At 56.1% G+C, this 23,411-nt stretch overlaps 1 protein-coding gene and 1 long non-coding RNA gene across 3 annotated transcripts in view; one reads left to right on the top strand and one right to left on the bottom strand.

The window, feature by feature from the left end:
- OBSCN (obscurin, cytoskeletal calmodulin and titin-interacting RhoGEF) overlaps nt 1–13,033 on the bottom strand; it is a 168,049-nt gene extending 155,016 nt beyond the window's left edge. The window contains exons 1-8 of the mRNA XM_030812735.1: nt 11,366–13,033; nt 10,407–10,676; nt 9,704–9,964; nt 9,042–9,350; nt 8,312–8,578; nt 7,448–7,729; nt 6,862–7,137; nt 4,613–4,888 (exon numbers count right to left, since the gene is read on the bottom strand). Coding sequence (XP_030668595.1) covers nt 4,613–4,888; nt 6,862–7,137; nt 7,448–7,729; nt 8,312–8,578; nt 9,042–9,350; nt 9,704–9,964; nt 10,407–10,676; nt 11,366–12,353 — 2,929 coding nt within the window. The 5' untranslated portion in view covers nt 12,354–13,033. The remainder of the gene's footprint in view (nt 1–4,612; nt 4,889–6,861; nt 7,138–7,447; nt 7,730–8,311; nt 8,579–9,041; nt 9,351–9,703; nt 9,965–10,406; nt 10,677–11,365) is intronic.
- A 4,370-nt stretch (nt 13,034–17,403) lies between these two features.
- Nucleotides 17,404–20,775, top strand: LOC115835132. Of its 2 annotated transcripts, XR_004030074.1 has the most exons (3): nt 17,409–19,947; nt 20,122–20,251; nt 20,492–20,573. It is a non-coding gene; the product is annotated as an uncharacterized LOC115835132 (long non-coding RNA). The 2 variants fall into 2 exon arrangements; XR_004030073.1 differs by having other exon boundaries at nt 17,404–19,947; nt 20,122–20,775.
- Nucleotides 20,776–23,411: the final 2,636 nt, after the last annotated feature.

Here is a 23,411-nt window from a genome sequence, read left to right on the forward strand (position 1 = left end):
ATTCTGTAATGCCTTAGAAAAAAGCACCACCCTGGCAGAGTGCCCCTTTGAAAGAAAAAGCTGCTGGTACTGTGTGGAATGCCCACATCATGCCCTCAGCACTTATAAAAACTCTGCCTGAGAACCCAGAAAGCCTGGAGAAGTAGCAAACACAGACACCCTCTTGGGTTCATGCTGAAAATCCCAGGAGATGTGGGAACCTCTCTCCCACAAAACCATGACCCAAACAGACCATCCCCTGGCCACTTCTCCCCTGGTTTGCACTAAAGCCAGAGCTACCTTGTACCTGTCTGGGGTTTCTCTCAACACAGAGAGGAAACTCATACATCGAAAAATTGCTTATGAGGCCAGGCACAGTGGCTCACGCCTGTAATCCTGGCACTTTGGGAGGGCAAGCTGGGTGGACTGCTTGAGCCCAGGAGTTCAAGACCAGCCAAGACAACATAGTGAGACCCTGTCTCTACAAAAAAATTTAAAAATTAGCTAAGCATGGTGGTATGCAAGTGCCCAGCTCCTCAGGAGGCTGAGGTGGGAGGATTGCTTGAGCCTGAGAGGTCAAAGTTGCAGTAAGCCATGACTGCACCACAGCACTCCAGCCTGGGCAACAGAACAAAATCCTGTCTCTAAAAACAAAAATCTCTTATGCTACCTCTTAACTAGGATAACATGTACACACAGTGATATGCACAAACATGTACGCACAGTGATATGCACAGATCTGGTGTACAATTCTATGAGTTCTGACAGCTATGTGCACCTGTGTAACCCACACCCCACACCCACACAGTTCCCAGCTACCTCCCCCACAAAAGCGACCACCATTCTCATTCCTAACCGTAGAACCTGTCTTTGAGCTCTGAATAAATGAAATCAGAACAGTTTTCTCTTTGGGTGCTATCTGTGCCCATTAACTAGCTACAAATACACATGCAGACAAAATAGTACTAAAAACTAGAATACCACAAAAAAAAACATAAGCTAAAACACACCAAAACGCACCATGCCCTACCCCTCCACCTGTCCCCACACTCTACTTCGCTCTGCAGAAACTCCAGTTTAAAGTCCTTTCATTTTTCCCCTGGGTTCTGCCTTCCTATTTCTAAACAATATGTACATGCTGTTGATCAGTGGGTAAGAAAGAATATGCAGAAAATAAAGAAAAAACCAATACAATGAACACCCACACACTCCCCACCTGGTAAAGAAAGAAGAATGCCATCACCACTAGTTCCCAGCCCCTCAGAGGTAACTCCAGCCTGAATCCTGGTTTTGGAATCTCCTTTTATTATCTCAGTACGTGTGTTTATTGAGGGTGAATGTGCAAGTCAGGCTGCTCTGCTCAACCGTTTACCCACTGTGTGACCTTGGACAAAGTGACTTCACCTCTGTGCATCGACTTCCTGCTGTCTGAAATAGAATGACCGAGGATTCACACAGGTGAGGTGTGTGGCACGCTAAGAAGAGCGTCTCCGGAGATTCCAGGCAGGAGACAAACCACAGCTGCCGTGTGTTGCTGCCACTGCGTGTTGTTAACCACTAAACACATACAAAACACATACAATGTGCTTTGTAACCTGCTTTTCCAGCACAACGCCGCATGCATCAATCGCCCTTCTTCAGCTGCAATGCAAAGCCCTGTGCTCCTGCTCGTTTTGACTGCTCTATGGTACTGCAAGGTACACGCAGACCCCAACTTCACCCAGTCATTCTTTTGTGTTTTATTATTATTATTATTATTCTACTTTTTTATGTTTTGTAAAGGCGGGGTCTCACTATGTTGCCCAGGCTAGTCTTGAAATTTCTGGCTCAACTGATCCTCCCTCCTTGGCCCATGAAAGTGTTGGGACTACAAGTGTGAGCCACTGCATCCATCCTACAGTTCCCTCTTGTTTTTTGGTCCCTAGGCAATCCCTTTTTTCAAAGTTCCTTATACATTTGATGTCCCATTTCAAGTGATTTTGTAGAGGGTGGGTTTCTGAACATTTCAATGATGTTCTAGAAAAGACAGAACTGGGCCAGGCATGGTGGCTCACACCTGTAATCCCAGCACTTTGGGAGGCCGAGGCAGGCAGATCAGGAGGTCAGGAGATCGAGATCATCCTGGCTAACACAGCGAAACCCTGTCTCTACTAAAAATACAAAAAATTAGCCAGGCATGGTGGCGGGCGCCTGTAGTCCCAGCTACTCAAGGAGGCTGAGGCAGAAGAATGGCGTGAACCCGGGAGGCGGAGCTTGCAGTGAGCTGGGATTGCACCATTGCACTCCAGCCTGGGTGACAGAGTGAGACTCCATCTCAAAAAAAAAAAAAGAAAGAAAGAAGAAAGACGAGGCACAACTGACCTATGGGGAGAGAATCAGGACAGCAGCTGCCTGGGGCAGAGTGGAGGGTGGACTGTATGAGGGAACTTTCTAGAGGGACAGAGATGCTCAGTGCCTTGATGCAGACATGGTGGTGCACGGTATCTACATTTTCCAAAATCCCTCAAATGAAACACTTAATTACATCTCAAATGTCATTATTAAAAAATTGTTGGGCCACGCACAGTGGCTCATGCCTGTAATCCCAGCACGTTGGGAGGCCGAGGTGGGCGGATCATTTGAGGTCAAGAGTTTGAGACCAGCCTAGCAAACATGGCGAAACCCTTGTCTCTACTAAAAATAAAAAATAAAAAAATTAGCTGGGCGTGGTAGTGGGTGCCTGTAATCCCAGCTACTTGGGATGCTGAGGCAGGAGAATTGCTTGAACCCAGGAGGCGGAGGTTGCAGTGAGCTGAGACTGCGCCACTGCATTCCAGCCTGGGCAACAGAGCAAGACTCCACCTCAAAAAGAAAAAAAAGTTGTAGGTCAGGTGCAGTGGCTCACACCTGTAATCCCAGCACTTTGGGAGGCCGAGGCAGAGGGACTGCTTGAGGCCAGGAGTTCAAGACCAGCCTGGGCAACACAGCAAGACCCCATCTCTACAAAAAAATTCTTAAAAAATAACCACGTGTGGTGGCACATGCCTGTGGTTCCGGCAACTCAGGAGGCCAGGTCGGGAGGATCACTTGAACCCAAAAGGTTGAGGCTGCAGTGAGCCAAGATCACACCACTGCACTCCAGCCTGGGTGACACAATGAGACTCTGTCTCAAAACAAAACAAAACAAAAAAACTGTTGGCACCAGAGCTTCCTTAATTTAATGAAAACAAAGACAACTTTATATGTGCAATCAAATATTACACTGGAAATTTTAACTCAGGCACCAAGACAAAGTAGATATGATACTCCAACATAGGAAGCCGGGAGGAGAGACAAATCTTGAAAGAAGTTAGCAAAAAGCAAAAACCAACAAAAAATTACCAAAAAAAAAAGAAAAACCAGTTTTGCTGATTTGACCCTCTCCCTGCACACAGGGTAGCAGCCACAGTAGCATGGCAGCTACGGAGGAGGGTCTCGGGAAAGACCTCACTGGACAGGGACGTGCTGCGTCCCTGCGTCCCATCCCCCACCCACGGAGCACCGAGAGGAGAGGGCTGCTCCCCCTACAATCAAGACCAGCACCTCCAGGGGACACACGGAGCACCTGTAGTCACCAAAGCACCACAGCAGCCAGAGCTGCTCACGTACTCCTTGAGAGCCACCACCGTCTTTCCCAACTCCAAACTCAGCAAAGCCACATGTGGAGCTTGAGATGGGCAGGGGTGGGTTCATTTACTCCACGGGGAGTGGTGCCAAAGCTGTCCCAGAGCTGGTCGCCAACCACAGGGGCATTCTGCCTCCCACCAAAAAACCTGAACACTAAGGTGGGAGCAGCCAGAGGCCTCCCCGAATCACGCAGGCGACAGATGCACAGGGCTTCCTCAGCCAGGATCGGGCTGAGCCGAGGCAGCAGGAGGGGTCTGCAGGAGCGACAGGACTGCCCAGAGGTCCCAGCGTCCTCCACAGGAAGAAGATGAAGATGTCTGGTGTTTTAGGAAGCAGAGGAAGAGAACGAGGTGGCCCGGAGGAAAGCATGACCTCGGCAGGGCACAGGCATGTGGACCCTCAGGGGCAGGTGATGGGGCTGCCGACGAACCCATCTGGGGGGCTCACTCTAAAGCCCTGGCAGGGCCCACACAAGGTCATCTTAAGGCAACCCCAATCAAGCGTGAGTTTCCAGCACCTTCCTGGTTCCTTCTACTCTAGAGGCAGAAGCTGCAGGTAGTAGTGCAGCCAGGAGGGGAAGACAAGGAACGCCGTCCCCACACGCTGAGTCTGGGAGCAGAGGGGACACACTAAGGGTCCCCAAGGGAGAGGAGACTCCATGGTCAGCTGAGACTGCAGTGCCCTCAACAGAAGGCACAACTGAAGCTCCCTCAGAACAAAGACAAAAGCCACAGGTCTGTGCAAGGTCTCAACCAGGAGCAGAAAACAGGCTTCTGAATAAACATACAAGGGATCCTGGCTAGTGCAGCACAGTGCTCTGTGGGTGTGCACAAGAATGCTGGATTTTCTAACAGAACCACTGCGGGCAGCACAGCCATCCCTTACAGGCCAGGAACAGGTGACGCAGAGAGGGGCAGGGGCGCTGAGTGCCAGTGCAGCACACGCTCCACCGCCTGGACAGGTGCTGACCGTGCCACTAGGGACCCACCTGCAACGTCCAGGTGGAAGGAGACCCTCTGTCCTCTGGCCTCACAGCTGTACTCTCCGGCGTCTGCCTGGCCCGCCTGCTGCACCACCAGCCTCCGCGTACAGCCCACGGCCTCCACACGCACTTTCGAGCTGGAGCTCAGCTTCTTCCCGTCCTTGTACCACGTCACCTCCGTCTGGTCCTGGGCCACCTCGCAGCTCAGCGTGGCGCTGGTCCCCGCCTCAGCCTGCACCTCCCTGTGCGCCGGCTGCTCCTTGGCAAACACCGCCTTGGGCTCTGGGATGGATAAGGGGGGCGGTGGGGTCAGAGGCCCTTCCAAGTGAGGTTTGCAGGGCCTGGTTCAGGTTATCAGATTCTGTACCCCAGGCACGCAGTCCTGCCACGGGCTCCTCTGTGGTCCGTGTGCTCAGGCGTAGCTCTTCCCATGCACAGGCAGCTGCGATGCCCAACTCCTGCCCAGTGAGGGCCCTGGCATGCGCCGGGAGGGCAGGGCATGTGCCTACAAGAAGCTGTCAATAGGGCCTGGTGGCCCGAGTGTCCTTCGCAGACCCAGCATGCTGTCTCTCTCTCCCCTAAACTCCCGCCTGTCCTGGAGGTCCACCACCTATGGACACGGGCCATCACGTGGACCAAGACAGAGAGAGGGTTCAGCCTCACAGACACTCCCCTGATTACTCAAACAACAGAGAGCAGGCACACGGTGTGTTCTACATTGTGGATGAATTGGCCATTGGACTGTGAAAGTTAGGAGGGCTGGGCTGGCATGATTTTTAAACTTTCATACGTTAAACGTCCACATACTTCCCCCTGGAAGCCAGCAGGATAGTTTTCCAGAGCCTGGCCTTGGGGCCCTCCCTGTTGTGGGGTCTGTGAGCGGGACCCGGCCCACGGAGGCCCGGCAGCCCATGCTCCTTGAGAAGCCCTCTGTGTTCCTCCTTCAGCCTCCCAGCCAACATCTCTGAGCCCAGAAGGCTTCCAGAAAGAGCGAGGGCTCAGAGCCACCTACATTCAAATCTTAATCTGTCAAAGACACTCCAGTCTGTGGCTCTGCTCAACCTCAGTCCCCTCATCTTAAAAACCAAGGGAAGGGCTTTAGAAACACTTTTGGCCCAAGCACTTTGGGAGGCTGAGCCGGGAGGATTGCTTGAGACAAGCCTGGGCAACATAGCAAGACCTCATCTCTACAAACAATACAAAAATTAGCTGGGCTTGATAGTGCGTGCCTATGGTCCCAGGTACTTGGGAGGCTGAGGTGGGAGGATTGCTTGAATCTGCGAAGTTGAGGCTTCAGTGAGCCGAGATGGCACCACTGAACCCCAGCCTGGGCGGACCCTGTCTCAAAAAAAATAAAATAATAAAATAAATAAAATACAAAATAAAATAAAAACACATTTTAAATGAAGTGCCAGCCCTAGGCCTGGCCCACAAACACACAGTACGCAAAAGCATCCGCAGAGCTGCGAGTGAGCGCTGGCGGCGAGGACGAGACACAACAGGAGACAGAGGCCCAGGTGCAGATGGAAAAGATTCTCCTAAAGCCTAAAAAAACCAGGTCCACATCCACTTTCCACAATTTCCTTCATGTTATCTTTTCTTATTTTCTACATTTAGATTCTTTACCCATGTAAACTTTAGTTTTTCATGTCATTTCTTTTCCCAAACAGAGAAGCAAATGTCCCCTGGGACAAGGCAGCAAACATAAGAAGCTGTGTTTGCTCATCCTGGTCTGCCAGCAGAATTCACCAATCCTGGCCCAGTGAATGAGAACAGCCCTGGGGGACAGAGCGCATGTTCCCATGACTCTTGCCTGAAGTATGGCAATTTTAGGAAAGGTAAGTTCAATGGTGCTGGCCTCTTCTTATCCCTGCACGTGAGATGACGTCTGGCAGTATTCATGACTGTGCCTCTGTCATCTGTAACCCGGTGCACCCAGGCTGTGAGGAGCTCTGGCTCTAAAGGTACCTTCTGAGCAGCTGCAGAGCCTTCCCCACCTATGTATGAGCTGCAGGCTGAAACTCTGCTTTGTAGCAGCTTAACAGAAAGTCTGAAAGACCCTCCTGGACCGCAATCCTCGAGCCTTCTGAATAAAACTAATTCTTTTAAAACCTTGATTTTTTTTTTCAGTTGACACCCTCAACCATTTGCTGCAGAAAAGAAGGGTCAGAAAGGTCAATCCTGCTCTGCTGGAGGCAGCCGGACCTGCTCCCCACCCCGCATGGGCTGGACGCATGCACACACAGCGTGCTCACCAGAGACGCGGAGCCGGAAGTCCACAGAGTCCTCGCCCACACGGCAGGAATAGGTGCCCTCATCCTGCCTGGTGACTGTGGCTGCCACCAGCCGGTGCCGCGTCCCCACATCCTCCTGCAAGAAGCGCTCACCGGAGTGGCCCAGCTCTATGCCATCCTTGTACCAGTGCACGGGGACGTGGGCTTCGGAGGTCTCACACTCAAACTGCGCCGGGCCCCCAGCCACGGCATCCACACAGCTGCCCGCCATGTCCTTGTGCAGAAAGCACGTGAGGCCTGCAGGACACAGGGTGGGTCAGGGGCTGCAGAGGCCCTGAGCACGAACTCGGCCACAGTGCTCACAAGCTGGAGCTGCTCCAGCTTCTGGGACCACACAGGACACCCAGGCTCACCAGGCCAGAGGGACCCTGCTTGGGCAAGCAGCCAGCTGGGCCTGCTGACTCTAACCTTGGGACTTGTGCCCACTGGAGCAACCACCCAGTTATGGAGTCCCTCCCCCTACCAAGCTGGGCTCACCACCACTGCCCTGTCCCTCACCCTCCCCACAAAGTCAGAGAACCCCGCGGAGGCTGCCAGCTGCCCTCACCTTGCACGGACAGCTGGTAGGCGATGCGGCCCCCGCGGCTGACGCACTCGTAGAGGCCTGCATCGTCCCGGGCCACATCTCGCACAAGGAGCACCCGCCGCCCGGCCGATGCCTGCACCTCATACTTGGGGCCTGGGGGCAGTGTACGACCATCCTTCAGCCACGTCACAGCCGCAGCCTGATCTGACAGCTCAGCCAGCAACTGCGCCTCCTCGTGCAGCCGAGCCAGCACCTCCTGGGCAGCTGCGGCTGGTGGCTTGTTGGCAGTCAGCCCTGGTGCCGCTGGGGGCCGGGTATGCATGGCCAGAGGGGAATGGATGGAGGGGCACAGAAAGGTGAACAGGGGGGAATGGACGGAAGGGGAAACAAGGAGAGACAGACACAGAGCACAGAAAGAGATAAAGGGAGGGAACCAGGAGAATAGCATGGGAGGACAGCGAGGGAGAGGCAGGCAGGGGAGACAATGGCAGAACAGAGGTCACAAATACACCAGAGAAGCAGGGGAGACGGAGGTGGAACAGCCAGGCATGGGACAGCAGAGACAGAAAGAGGCAGGAAAGAAACGGAAGGGAAAAGATGAACAAGAGAGAGGAGGGAGGAGGGGGAAAGGAGGAAAGGAGGGAGACAGACATGAGGCTCTGCCCAGCAGGACCCCTGCAGCCCCAGGCCCTCACCCAGACACCAGGTACCAGTGCCTGGGTGAGTCCTCGCACGCCCACCACCCTGCCTGCTTCATCCAGGTGACCTGCAGGCTGACAGGGTGTCCTGGGGCCCTCAGACCTGTAGCAGCCCTACCTGGAGCCCTGACCCCGCCCACCCTGGAGAAATGAGGCACAGGGTCGCAAGCTGGGGCCCTCCACCTACCCCGGACCTCCATCCGGATGCTGCTCTCAATGCCGTTGGCCACGAACTTCAGCTGTGCCCCGTGCAGGCTGGCGGGCACCTCCCGGATGGTAAGCGTGTGCCGGGTGCGATCACAGTGGATCTCATACACACTGCTGGCCTTCAGGGCCTGCCCATCCAGGAACCACTCACCCGCTGAGGCCACCGTAAGGTCCACGGAGAAAGTGACCTCGCCACCCTCTACCGCCTGCACTGCCTTCAGCGGTGTCCTCACGGCCAGCTGGCGGGCTGTGGGGCGGGCAGCGTCAGAAAGGGGCCAAGGAGGAGTGGGGAGTGCTGAGGGGGTCTCTGCCTTCCCCTCCTCTTCCTACAGAGCCTAGACCCAAATGTTTCTCCTCCAGAAAGCCCAGCCAGCACACAGAGCGACCATAGCACAAGTCAGGCTCATGAAGGAACAAGGACAAGGTACAGCTGCCCTGAGACCCCTCCAGCATCCTACAAGCCCCACCAGAGTGGGGCAGCCCTGGAGCCCTGTCCCCTGGGTCTGCTGGAGACAGGCAGCCTCCCAGGGGCCCTTTGTGGGGTCACCTATCCTTCCCACCACGGACACTGCACCAGGGCAAGGCCTTGGCAGCCCCCCTCCCCACAGAAGGTCTCCATGAGGCCACTCTGGCCTCTCCTGAGGCTGGACCTGGGGGATTCCGAGGCAGGTGAGCAGCCCCGTAGGTTGTAACAGGGAGGCCCCACTTACCCAGGTGGACAGTCCCCGGGAACTCGAGGTAGGGACTCTGACCAAAGCTGTTGAGAGCTGACACTCGGAACTGGAAGTTCCCCTCCTCCGCCACATCAGCCACAGTCAGCTCAGGTGTAGCCACCCATTCAGCCTCGTGGCACCTGATCCAGGTGTAGGTGCCAAGCTTCTTCTTCTCTACCAGGTAGCCGTCGATAGTGACAGGGCATTCCCCATGGGGTGGTGGGGACCAGCTGAGGATCACAGAACTCTCCGTCCTGGCCTTCACCACAGGATCCACAGGCGGTTGCAGGGGAGGCTTCCTGGGGGCTGTGTAGAGGGTGGGCAGAGGTCACCTACTGGGAGCCTCTTCCTGAGCCTGGGGTCTGGAATCACCTGGAGGAGTGTCACAGGATCCCCAGCTCTCTTGGGGCTGCTCTGGGGACCTGGATCACTGGCCACAACCTCCAGCCCCAGACCTGCAGCCACTTCTCTGACTGCAGCTGAAAGACTGCGGGGGCTCAGTGAGCCTAACCTTGGAGGGCCAGGGCTATGGTCTCGCCCCGCGGCCCTCCGTGCAGCAGGCTGAAGCCCAGAGAGCTGAGCTAATGGAGGGCAGGGGACTGGGACCAGGGAGACAGCAGGGAAGTGACTCTATCCTGGGAGCACCCTCAGGCCCTCACCCGACACGCAGAACTGGGTGGACGTCCGGCAGTCGCCAGCCATAAAGGCCACCTGGCCCACATCCTCCAGGCAGCACTGGGAGATGGTCAGTGTGTGGCGCGTGCCCTCCGCAGAGATGGCCACGCGGCCCCCGGCCACCACCTCCTCCTGGTTCCGCAGCCAGTGGACGGGGACCACCGGGACCGCCAGCTCCACGCAAAACATGGCCGTGTCGCCCACGCGCACCGCCGTCTTCCGAGGGAGCTTTCGGAGGAGGTTTCCTGGGGTGGAGGGAGCCGGGCCGGTCAGACCAGCCCCGGCACGCCCCGCTCCAGACTCGCTCCTCCGCTCGCCCCCCGTCTCCCGGTTCCCAACTGCCTCCGATTCACTCCTCCGCGCAACCCCTTACCTGTCCCGCCGGCCCAAGTCCCAGCTCGGTCCCGCAAGACCCCTGCCCACTCCGTCTCCCCTTCCCCCTAATCGCCAGCCCGTGCCCCGCCCGAGCTTGCTCCTCCGCCCCCACCTTACCTGCCCTTCCCGCCCCAGTCCCGCCCCTGCCTGCCCCGGTCCCAACTCGTACCTCGCAAGCCCAGTCCGTCCGCACCCTGCCCGCCCCCGTGCCCGCCCAGCCCGTGCGGCCTGGCTCCCCACCCCCTCGCTCCCTCCTCGGCCTCCTTGCCCCCGCTACCTCCCCGAAGCCGCCCCGTGCCCCGCCCCGCCTGCCTTGGACTGCGAGCTCTGCCACCGTGCGGCTGCCTTCTGGCGTCTCGCAGATGTACACCGCGTCGTCGTCGGCCGAGACATTGCGCACGGTCAGGCGGCGCTCGGTGCCCTCCTCCTCGATGCCGTACTTGGCGCTCGCCCACAACCGCGTCTCCTCCTTGAACCACGCGGCCTCAGTGGACGGCTGGGGAACCTCGCACAAGAACGTGGCCGACTCCTTCTCCCGCACCTCCAGATCTTGCAGCCGCTTTTTGAAGGGGACCGCGGGCTCTGCCAGGAGAGGAGACTGGTGAGAGGGGCAGGGCCGGAGGGTGCAGAACGACGGTGGGGTGGGAAGGGGGAAATTGGGGGATTGTGGGCGGGAAAGGAGACTGGAGGATGCAGAGGTGAGGGTGTGGGAAGGAATAGGGGACAGGAGCAGAGAGGCTGAGAGGCTGGAAAGGAGAGGGTGCAGGGTAGAGGAGTGGGGTGGGGAGAGGAGCGAGCAGAAGGCAGAGGGGCTAAGGGTTGGGAAGGGCGCAGGGGAGGAGACGGGAAGTCGGGGGGGAGGGGGAGTAGAAGAGCAGAAGGCAGAGTGGTGGAGGTTGGGTTGGGAGCAGCGCGAGGGAGAGGGCGGGGCTGAGGAGGTGGGATCCCCTGCGGCCCCGCCCCTCTCACGCCTCTCGCCCCTGTCTGTGGGCCAGCGGTAGGGTGGGGTGGGGTGGCATGCGAAGGGGGTGGGGTGGCATGCGAAGGGGGCGGGGCGGGCAGGGGACTGGGTGGGAAAGCGGGTTGCGGGTCATTAGGACAGGTCGTGGGGCGTCGCCCGCATTTTGCGCACCAGGAACGGACACCTGCAACCCTGGATTCCACGACCAGACAGAAGCGGGTGGGAAACAGCAGACGGCAAGGGCGAAAGGACCCAGGTGCAGGGGTTGGGGAGGAGCCTGGGTCCGCGCGCCCCGCACCCAGGAGCTCACCGCGCACTACGACCAGCACGGAGCTGTAGGTCTGGCCCACGAGGTTGGACGCCGTGCAGGTGTAGAGGCCGCGGTCCGACTGCTTGCAGAAGAGGATCTTGAGCACGAAGTTCTCCTGCGCGTCCTCGTACACCACGTGGCGCCGGCCCTCGGTCACCACCTGGCCGTCCTTCTTCCACACCGTCTCGGGCTTGGGCTCGCCGGTCACGTAGCAGCTGAGGCGCGCGTGCTTGCCTTCGGTCACCGTGCAAGTGCGCGTGCCGGTGCTGGGCGGTGAGGCGGGGGCGCCCTCGGCGCGCATGGCCTCGCGCCGCCGCTGCAAGTGCGCCAGGAGCGCGGCCGTGGAGGTCCCGGGCCGGCTGGCAGTGTCCGCGGCGTCCGAGTCCACCACGAGCGCCGCGGCGGCGCTGGCGGCGCCCAGCGGGTTCTCGGCGCGGACCTCGTAAGTGCCTCCGTCGCGCGGCCGCGCCGCCCGAATGCGCAGCGCACTCGCCTCGCCGAGCTCCTCCACGCGCACGCGGGGGCCGTCGGGCTCACCCAGGCGCCGCCCGTCCTTGGACCAGCTCACTGCCGGCTTCGGGGAGCCACCCACGCGGCAACGGAAGGTGGCCTCTGAGCCCTCGCGCACGCGGATGGACGTGGGCCGCAGCAGGAAGTGCGGCGCCTGCTCGGCGCACGCGGCTTCCGCGTCCACCTGCAGGCCTACTGCAGCGAAGGCCTCGCCTATGGCATTGCGCGCGCGGCACACGTATTGCCCACTGTCGCCCAGCGCCAGGTCCAGGATAGTGAGGCGGTAGAGGTCGCCGTCCTGGGCCAGACGGAAGCGCGCGCCCGCCGCCACCGGCTGCTGGTCCTTCTCCCAACTCACCTGTGGCGTGGGATTACCCACGATCTGGCAGCTGAGGGTGGCGTCCTTGCCCACCGACACCACGAAGGCCTTGGGCCGGGTGAGAAAGCGGGGCGCCCCGCTGAACTGTGGCTGATCCATGAGGGTGGTGGCGGGGACCTGTGAGTAAGTGGGGATGGCCTTAGTGGGGATTGGAATGAGGCCCGGGTGCACCCCACCGTGCTGCCTGAGGAACGCAGTTCAACAGCTCCACACATCCTATTTCCCCCCCACTCCCCGCGCCCTGAGGAAGCATCACCGGATGGCACCGTGGCCCAGGAGTGCAGACTTGCCCCTTTCTGGGCAATTGGGTTTTGGTACCCTCACCTGAAAATGGCTCTCCTAGCCGCTGAGAACATCTCCTTCCCTCTCCCTACCTACAAGGACCCACTGCCCCAGCTGCAGTTACTGGAGCACATGTCCCAAAACTACACCCCTTAGCAACCAGACAGGGCCCCCTCCCGCCCAGTGCCCGCTATTTTCGGTTCCTCCCAGCCTACAAGCTTTGCTGCACCTTCCTGAGGCAGGCAGACCTGCCTGGTGCACTGTAGGCCACTCCCTACCTGCGGGGGGGTATCCTTTCTCCTACCCCACACACTGCTGCCTCTCGGGCCTAAAACTTCAGCTGGCCTGTGTGTCCCCCACACCAAGAAGGGGAGGCTCGCTGAGCCCCGGTAGGCCTGGTGCAGGAGGCCCATCATGGGCACCGGTCTCATGCGTGTCTCCTCTGCCTATCGCACAACGAGGTCACCGGTTCTCCACCCTGGCAGGCTCCCCTCTGAGCCTCTTCTAGGTGAGATGCACCCTCTGCCCTGGGCAACGCCCTTACTCCCTCCTCTTCCGCCCAACCCTTATGCAGCTCTCCTTCAGCAGCCCCTCCAGGTTGCACTGAGGGGCCAGTCCCGCCTAAAGCTGTCCTTGCTGCAGAGGGGCCTCACCCCTTCTGCAGGGTCACACACCTCCCTCCTCCCCAGGGGCATGCTCTTCATCCATGAGCAGGAAGGACTGGAAGCCACTTAGCTGCTTGCTCCCAGGCCCCTCCACTGAGCCCCAGGGTCGGATTGGGAGGCAAGGGCGGCACATAGGGATCTGGCTTGGGAGCATAACTGGGGGACCCCAGAGTCTGGAGCTGGCAAGGCCAGTAACATCCCCCTGGAAGGGCTACAGACTGCCAGGCTGAGACAGCTGGGCTGGGTCAGCCAGGCCCAACTTGGTCACCCCACAGTTCTCAGCCACACTGGCCAGCTGGACATGCTGCAGGATTGAGGGTAGACACCAGTGCCAAAGGCCCCGGGTGACGCTGTCCTTTGACCACCCCAGGCCAAGCCCGGCAGGCCAGCCGCCCCAGTACAGATCCCCCCATATAGATGGTGTGGGGTGACACTACTCTGCCTATGCAGCTCTTCTGTAGGAACATAGCGGGTGTGAGTGGGCCCCGCTGGCACTGGGCTGGCCCGGGGTGCCTTAACTCCCTCCAGCCCTGGCAGAGGCACAACCACTCCATGGTGGAGAGGCCCCCGCCAGGGCACCTCGCCTGCACTCTCCCTCAGGCCAGAGCCACCAGCTTCTGGGCCTGGGCTGCCCACTGTGGGCTGAGCCAGGGCGACGTTCCTGGGCCCTCCTCCTGGTCCTGTGATTCAGGTAGTTAATCCCCCTTAATCCCCTTGGACAGTCTGAGGCTGGAGCAGGGCTGGACTACGGGCAGCGGGTACCAGTCTGCTGACTCACTGTGCAGTCAGCACCTCTGCTGCAGCCCAGCCTCCCCACCCACAGCAGGGCTCTGGGGCTAGGGAGGACCTGGGCAGGGGCCTGCCCACAGCAGGGACCGGGGTCTGAGTTTCACCCTTTCTGGGAATTTGCCTCTATGGGCTCCTCCCAGGACTCAAAGGGCTACTTTGACATCAACTCTGCAGGGCCCACGAGCTCTGGGCTGTCCCCAGCACTGTCCAAAGTCATACAGTCAGGCCAGGTGTGGTGGCAAGCACATGTAATCCCAGCACTGTGGGAGGCAGAGGTGGGAAGATCCCTTGAGCCCAGGAGTTCGAGGCCAGCCTGGGCAACATGTGAGACCCCATCTCTACAAAAACAATTTAAAAAAATTAACTCTACATGGTGGCAGGTGCCTGCTGTCCCAGCTACTCAAGAGGCTGAGACAGGAGGATGGCTCGAGCCCAGGAGGTCAAAGCTGCAGTGAGCTGTGATTATGCCACTGCCCTCCAGCCTGGGCGACAGAGCAAGGCCCAGTCTCTTAAAAAAAAAAAAAAAATCATATAGCAGGTCTGTGGGTTCCCCAAAAGCAGAACGGGGCATCCTTTCCCCCAACCTCTGCCACACCCAGATCCCCAGCTGGCCCTGCCAGGGTCACAGTGGAACAGATGAGGCAGCATGTGTGGGTAGCCTCTCTGGGCCTAGAGGACCGGACAGGTCAGGGAGCTCCCGTTACTGCCCATGCTGAAGGGACAGAGGTGCACAGGCTGACCTTGGCCTGGGAAGAGCGGGTAGACACTGAGGTCCTCATCAGCTGCCAGGGACGGCACTATGGCCCTGCATTCTGTCACCTGGTGCAGGGTCTGGGGGGCCGACTGCAGGGTCTGGGGGGCTCATGGCAGCCCCGTCAGGAGGCGTCCCCACCAGTCAGCAGGCCTAGGGCCAGAGAGGGGCTCGCCAAGCAAAGGACACTTGAGGGTGCAGGAATCATCTTCCTCCCTGACAACTCGTATCACAGATGAGGAAACAGGCCGAGCAGGAAGGGGGCCACCACAGTCACCCGTGGGGCTCCCAGGAATCCATCGGGCACTGGGACATCTGCAGAGGCTTTTTTCTCTGCCACATTTTGGGTCTGGGCACCCCACGAGCTTCCCCAGGAAGGGGGAGACTTCAGCCTCCCAGGAAAGTCTTTTACCCACCATGGACCACACTTGGGCTCCTCGGCCCCTTGAGGCCTCACTCCAACCCTGTGGGACCCCCCCCCCACAACCATGCACCGGGTGACAGGCCCTGCCCACAGCCACCCACCCTGACTGTTGCAGAACTTTGCCACTCTGGTCCTCCAGGGGCCCGGGACCATCATACGGAAGAGTCCAGAGTGGGAGGCAGCTCCCAGGGCGCCACCTCGCTGGCCCTCCCCACCCCTACACTGACAGGCAACCTGGGCAGCCTGTGCTCCCGTGCCCTTCTAGCATGAAGTTCCAAGGGCAGCGCCCCAGGGCTGTGCTTCACCTTAGACCCCATGGGAGGCTTCAAGCGTTCTGGGGAAATTCTTTCCTGGAGTCAAGTGTCAGGGCCCCTCTGGCTGTCCCCTCCGCCGCTGAGCCAACAGGCCCAAAATAGCCCCAGCTGTCAGCGGGCATCTATCTCAGCAGTGCTGGGGGCAGGGCCAGCCGGACCCCCAGGCCGCTCTCTGAGCGAGGGTCAACTCCGGGGTAGAGGGGATGGTGGGTGTAGGGCACCGCCCCAGCTACCCCGCAGCCCCAGGCCAGCCTAGTGGCTCAATTCCCACGTGAGGGGCCCAGCTCTGGGGCTCAGAGGGAGCAGAGGCTGGAACCCCAGCCCCACCACAGGGAGCTGTACTGTGGCCAGGACCTGAAGGCTTCCCCACTCCCCAGACGTGACCTTTAGTGGAGCCACCCTCCAGGGCACAGAACGGTCCCCACCCTGCCCGGCTCTGTCTCCTCACCTCTCTCTATGGGGGCTCTGGGCAGCACGCAGGCTGGGGGCACAGGCTGGGAGGCAGGGGCTGCCGGGTCTCACCTCCCTCTGAGGGCCCAGGACCAGCAGGCTGCCTACCAGCAGCCCACACTCCGGCCGCTCCTCAAACTGGACGGGGACAAAAGGACAGGCGGACACTGTCAGCTGGAGAAGCCTGGGCCCGCCCCCACTCCACCCCCTGTGCCGGCCAGGCCGGCCCAGCCCAGCTCCAAAATAGCCCGGGTGTCACTGTCCCAGATTCAGTTTCACCCTCGGCCCTGTGAGAGGCAAAGGGCAGATGCTCAGGGCCACAGCAAGGGAGTGGGGGACAAACGTCTGTGTCCTCAGCAATGATGGAGGCCAGAGGTCACAGCCAGGGACGGGGGACCCTGTGTCCTCAGCAGTGATGCCGGCCGGGGGGCAACGGCCAGGGATGGGGAACAGACACCTGTGTCCTCAGCAGTGATGGAGGCCGGGGGCCACGGCCACGGAACACCTGTGTCCTCAGCAGTGATGCAGGCTGGGGGCCACAGCCAGGGACGGGGGGACCCTGTGTCCTCAGCAGTGATGGAGGCCAGGGTTGCCTGTGTCCTCAGCAGTGATGGAGGCCAGGGTTGCCTGTGTCCTCAGCAGTGATGGAGGCCAGGGTTGCCTGTGTCCTCAGCAGTGATGGAGGCCAGGGTTGCCTGTGTCCTCAGCAGTGATGGAGGCCAGGGTTGCCTGTGTCCTCAGCAGTGATGGAGGCCAGGGGCCACAGTCAGGGATGGAGAGACCCTTGTCCTTAGCAGTGATGCGGGCCGGGGACCACAGCCAGGGATGGGGGGAACCCTGTGTCCTTAGCAGTGATGCCGGCCAGGGGCCGTAGCTGGCCTGCTCCCCGCCCCAAACCAGCATCCTGGCGTGTGGGGCAGGAAGGAGCCTGGGGGACCCAGGAAGGCTCTGAGGGAGACAAGGGTCCACCCCAGGGGAGCCCAGGATGGATCTTGAGGCAGCCCCAGTACTGCCCCCAGAGGGGACCCAGGACCACCCCCTAGAAGGACCCAGCACCCACCTGAGGGCCAGCGGTGGAGGGATGGGGGCAGGAGCCTGGTGCACCCTGCTTGGCCAGGCCCAGGCCTGTGGCAAGCCGCTGCCCACCCGGGGCCCTCCTGGAACCCTCAGCTGGGTCTCAGAGTCATCCTTACATGGGAGCACAGGAGTGTCCTGTGAGAACCCAACCTGCCCTGGGGAGGGACCAGCCCTGGCGAGGGGATGCTGATGGCACCCTGCTTCATACCCAAGAGGGGCTGGCCCCGTCCCCACGGCCCTGGCCAGGAAGAAGTGTGGACCGGGCACTGGGCAGGCCCAACCGGGGAAAGAGCAGCCACAGAGGGCCACCCAGTGGGAGCCCTGTGCCTTTCCAGGAAGGGCCCAGGTCCAGAGGAGGAGCCAAGGCTCTACCCACAGGGGCCTCCATGGAGGGAGGAGGGAGCCAGAGTGGCATGTGAGGCTGGACCCTGCACCCCGCACCTGGGGGCACTTATCCTGAGGTGTGCTGCCAACAGGGCCCCAGCCACCAGCACCAGGGAGCCAAAGAAGGGGCTGGCCGGACAGGGTCTGGAGCTGGGCCCAGGAGGACAGCTCAGGCTGTGGCAGGAGGGAGGGTGGGGAAGATGGGAGTGCTCAGAATCTGCTCTGTGCCTCCAGGCTTCCCCCCATCCCTGATCCAGTGCCAGGCCTCTATGTGTTCTCACAGGGTACCTCAGGCTCTTCCGGGCAATGGCCAACATCTCTCATCCTCAATCATAAAGAGGGCGAGGGGTCTCTGGAGTAACGGTCATGCCATTCTGCAGCCTTATCTCATGACTGATCACTTCCAAAAGCTCACATTCTAATCCTGTCACCTTGGGTGTGAGCATTTCAACGTGTGAATCTCCGGGACACACATTCAGACCACAGCACCAGGGAGAAAGGAAAGGCTGGAAGGAGAGCCGACTCCCCCACCAGGAGCTTGGCCCTGAGCTGCCCCAGCCATGCGGAAATGTGTGTGCATTGTGTGTGCTCGAATACATGCCCCACCCTCTCCAGGACAGGGCCGTGGAGGGTGCAGAGAAAACGGCTGTGCGGGCCAGCCCCTTGCAGGTCCTCCTGGACCTGGGAGAAGCGATGCCCCCACAGCCTCCAGGAGCGGCCTGCCCTCCTGACCCTCTTCACTGCTGCCTGCTCCGCTGCATCTCCAAACACCACTGCCAGCCATCAGGCTGGATTTTCTGCCTCCTTCACAGGACTCCTGTTGTTCCTTATTTCCCTGCAACATATTTGTTGAAGACAGTGAGATATTCACCCTACAGAGCTTCTGGAGGCACTGCGCCCTGGGTGTCCTTCACACCACGGGAGGCCACGGGACGCAGTGGCTGGCCATGGACCTTGCCTATTCCTGGCTGGAATCCACTGCAAAGAGAACTTTCATGGAGCTGCTGTCTGTTCAAAGGGGTACAGGTGGAGGAGGAGCAGACACAATTTCCTGAGGAAAGCAAATGTCACTGTGTCCCTTAAGTTGCCAGCTTCCACAGGGATGTCCTGCCATGAGCCCTCCTCCCAGGAGCTTTCACAGCTGGGTGGGCTGGTATCCTGGGTGCAGTTTAACTGAAGGGGGTGTTCTCACAGCCACCTCCCAAGGCCTGGGGGATGGTGGGCCCAGAGGCCTCAGACCTGCACCTGCTGCCCAGGCGATGGGGTGGCTGGGCCCCGGGTGCCCATGAACTATAGGCAAAAAAAACTGTAAGTCAGTTCTGCAGGGTTTCCTGAACATTTTACGATCCCCAAGTCGTATCTGAACATGTCAAGAATCTCTGGTGTCTTGGCTTGGGTGTAAAGATGAAGTTCTTTCCTCCTCTGTATTCTAGGAGGAAAGAGGGTTTTCATTCCCTTCTGAATGTTAGGAGGGAAGGCATTTTCCATCCTTGACCAGCTTGTAGATGACACACATTCGGCAAACACACACTCCCAGCAGCACCGAGAGAACACACAGGTGTGTCACGCTTTTGCGTTCATAAGGCCTTTTCATGTCAGTATTTTATTAGATATTCCCAAATGAGGGTGTTTTCTCATCTTATAGAAGAGGGGCCTGAGGCTCACAGGGTGAAAACAACTTGCTTAAGCCTACACAGCGGCTGTGCTGGCAACGTTTCTCCCGGTATAAATGAGAAGCAGCCTTTGTGGCCACAGAGATGTGACTGCTAAGTGCATTGTCCCACCCTGAAGGAGATTCTTCCTCAACAAAAGGACATTAGTGCAAAGACTGATGAAGTCTGTAGTTTCGTGGGGTTTTTTTTTTTTAAGCATAAGGGGTTAAATATTATGTAATTAATAAGGCAGTTGTGAGGATGCAACTGCCAAAAGTTTGAAAAAAGCTGCCCAGATGGAAATCTGCTTGCATTTGTGCAAGCAGATAGGTGAGGAATTTTTATTGTACTGCCGTGTCCCCTACCTGCCCCAGCTTTATTGAGTTATAATTGACAAGCAAAAATTGTTTATATTTAAAGTGTACAATGTGATGTAGCCTTTTTGTTTTGTTTTGTTTTGAGACATAATCTTATCACCCAGGCTGGAGTGAAGTGGCGCAGTTTTAACTGCGCAGGCTCATGATCCTCCTTCCTCAGACTCCTGAGTAGCTAGAACAACAGGTGTGAGCCACCATGTCTGGCTAATTTTTTTATTTATTTATTTTTTAAGAGACAGGGCCTCCCTGTTTCCCAGGCTGGTCTTGAACTCCTGGGCTCAAGCAATCATCCCGCCTCGGCCTCCCAAAGTGATGGTATTACAGGCATGAGCTACTGTGCCTGGCCAGAAATGGTGAATTATAATTAAAGGCTTCTGTAAGTCATGCTGTCATATTTTAATGGAAATACCTCCTTTCATTGCAGCTGGGTTGCTTACAAATACACTACTTCAAAGTAAACTTTCTCTAGTAACATATCAGGAGCAAAGTAAAATCTACTTGAAGCAAGTAAATCTGACTGCTACCCCAGTAAGTTATTGTTTTAATTTTACTTACTTGTTATTGATACATAACTGTACATATTTACAGGGCACATGTGATGTCCTGATGCCTGCCTACAATGTGTAATGATCAAGTCAGGGTTTATGACACCATTCCCTCAAACACTGATCATTTCTTCACACTGCAAATCTTCTCTTCTAGCTATTTTGAAGCATACACGGAAAGCTGGTTCCTGGACCCCCACATATACCAAAATCTGTGCATACTCAAGTTCTACAGTCGGCCCTGTGGAACCCAAGTATAGGACAAGCCGGCCCTCCCTATACACCAGGTTTGACATCCCGAAAACACTGTTGGTTCCCTTCCCATTTGGTTCCAGAAAATCTGCATATAAGTGGACCCAGTGGTGCAAACCCATGTTGTTCAAGGGTCAACTATATATGATGAATTATTGTTACCTACAGTCACTCTACCATGCTACTAAACACTAGAACTGATTCATTTTCTGTGATTGTGTGTCTCTACCCATTAACCAGCCTCTCTTCATCTCCCTTCCCGCTTCCCTCCTCAGCCTCTGGTAACCATCATTCAACTCTCTACCTCCATGAAATCAACATGAGTGAGAACTGGTGAAACCCAAACATAGTCTCGAGTTTAGCTTTTTTTTTTTTTTTTTTTAACTGTAAGAGGCTAAACATTCTTGAGGAGGACACAAAAAAATCTGAAGACAACTGCCCAGATGAGAATCTTGCACTTGCACAAGTAGAGAGGAGAGTTAGTTTTTATACCATCACATCCCCAATCCCAGCTTTACTGATGCATAAACAAATAAAAATTGTACATATTTAAAGTGTACAATGTGATGTTTTGATATATGTCTACATAGTGCAAATTAGCTCCCACATAGGAATGACAACATGTGATATTTGCCTTTCTGTGCTTGGCTTATTTCACTTAACATAATGGCCTCCAGTTCCATCCACGTTGCTGCTAATGACAGGATCTCATTTTTTGATGGCTGAATAATATACTCCATTGTGTATATGTAACATGTTTTCTTGGACATTCAAGTTGATTCCATATCTTGGCTATCATGAATAGCTACAGTGAACATGTACCCTAGTAACATAATGGATAGACACCACACACTTAGGTAGCATAAAACAAAAGAAAGTTATTTTCCTTATATATTAGAAACAGACTAAAGCTATTTTGAAAAACACCTAATTTACAAAGTTATTCATGTGTATTAAATTGCACCATAAAAATAACAGGGCCTTTGTCTTCCTGGGATTTTTCTCCTGGGCCTACCTCAGCACATTCCTCTTTAGATCACACGTTAGGCTACTTTGTAAAGCTGGTCTGACAACAAGAAATGCTATTATGGAGGAAAAGATCTCTTATTTCAATTCTCTTGTTCTCCTGATTTGAAATGGGTTTGTCCATTTTGTTTCTATTTCAAGACCAAGGGGTAGAAGCTCTTGGTTTTTCAGTTTGTGCTGGAAAAAAAAAAAATCTATTCTATGGTGACAAAATATATTTTTAAAATCATCTATTACAAAATTAGGCAAAGTCACACCAAAAATGGGAAATAAAATGGAAAATGCTACCTTTTTAGATAAGGAAAATTGTAGAGAAATAAATGACAATTACTAAATACGATCATTTATTTCACTTTTACATTGTAGAAGGTTTATTAAAATAAAGAGTTGGTGCATAGCTGCTGTGGAAAACAGTATGATGGTTCCTAAAAAATTAAATATAGAATCCCCATGTGACCCAGCAATTCCATCTATCAGTATGCACCCAAAAGAATTGAAAGCAGGGTCTCGAAAAGATATTTGTACACCCATTTTATTTTTAATTTTAAAACATTTTTTAATAGAGACAGGGTCTCACCATGTTGCCCAGGCTGGTCTTGACCTCCTGGGCTCAAGTGATCCTCCTGCTGCAGCCTCCCAAAGCACCAGGGTTACAGATGTGAGCCACCACAGCCGGCCCACCCATATTTATTTCAGCACTATTCCCAACAGCCAAGAGCTGGAAGCAACCCAAGTGTCCATCAACAGATGAGTGGATGAACAAAAGGTGGTGGATACACACAAAGGACAGCTATTCAGTTTATTTTATTTATTTGTTTGTTTATTTATTTATTTATTTATTTATTGTGATGGAGTTTCACTCTTGTTGCCCAGGCTGGAGTGCAATGGTGCAGTCTCAGCTCACTGCAACCTCCGCCTCCCTGGTTCAACCGATTCTCCTGCCTCAGCCTCCCAAGTAGTTGGGATTATAGGCATGTGCCACCACACCCAGCTAATTTTGTATTTTTAGTAGAGACAGGGTTTCACCATGTTGGTCAGGCTGGTCTTGAACTCCTGACCTCAGGTGATCCACCCACCTCGACCTCCCAAAGTGCTGGGATTACAGGTGGGAGCCACCGCGCCAGGCTTTCAGTTTATTTTTAATTCAGCTTTTAAAAGCAGGACATTTGTAACATCTACAATAGAGATAATTCTTGAGGACATTATGCTGAGTGAATAAGCCAGGCACAGAAAGACAAAGACTGATTCCATTCCTGTGAGGTCCCCAGAGGATTCATGCCCACGGAGACAGAGGGTAGAATGGGGGTTCCAGGGCTCGGGTGGGGGTATGGGGATTGGTGTGTCATGGGGAGAGATTGTCAGGTTTGGAACATGAAGAAGCTCTGGAGATGGGTGATGGTGATGGCTGCACAACCACATGAATGCGCTTAATGCCACTGAACTGGACACTTAAAATGGTCAAAACGGTAAATGTTGTGTTCTCTGTATTTTAACACAATAAGAAGAATGAGGGAAAGTGAAGAGCTAGCTACTGAGACAACCAATCACAACACGGCAAGGGCTCGGCATGCCAGGACTCCGTGCCCACCGATCACAAGGCTGGGACCAGTTCCTCTGAAGCACAGGGGTAGCTCTGGCTGAGCTTTAGAAGGAAAATCACATTGTCTTTGCAAAGGCGAGCCTGTGGTCAGAACCCTGCAGAGTTTTCATCATGAATGAAAAGAGCAGATCTGGGGACAGACACGTGAGACCTGAGTGCAGGAGCGCTGGGAAACCCATCCCCCAGGATGGGACTCGGTAAGGAAGTGGCTTTCTGCTGCAGTGAGCGCATTTCTTCACAATGCCACTGTATGTTGCTTCAGCAGACAGGGTCGGTAATTACCTTGGTTTTGAAGTATTTGTGCCTCTTTTAATCTCCTTGATGGTTTCTGAATGTGTTTTTTTGTTTGTTTGTTTTGGTTTTTGTCTTGTTTTGTTTCGTTTTTGAGATGGAGTCTCGCTCTGTTGCCCAGGCTGGAGTGCAGTGGTGCAATCTAGGCTTACTGCATCCTTCACCTCCTGGGTTCAAGCAAATCTGCCTCAGCCTCCTGAGTATCTGGGACTACAGATGAATGCTACCACACCTAGCTAATTTTTGTATTTTCAGTAGAGATGGGGTTTCACCATATT

Source organism: Nomascus leucogenys, chromosome 5 (assembly GCF_006542625.1).
Source record: "Nomascus leucogenys isolate Asia chromosome 5, Asia_NLE_v1, whole genome shotgun sequence".
In the NCBI taxonomy this organism is placed as follows: Eukaryota; Metazoa; Chordata; class Mammalia; order Primates; family Hylobatidae; genus Nomascus; species Nomascus leucogenys.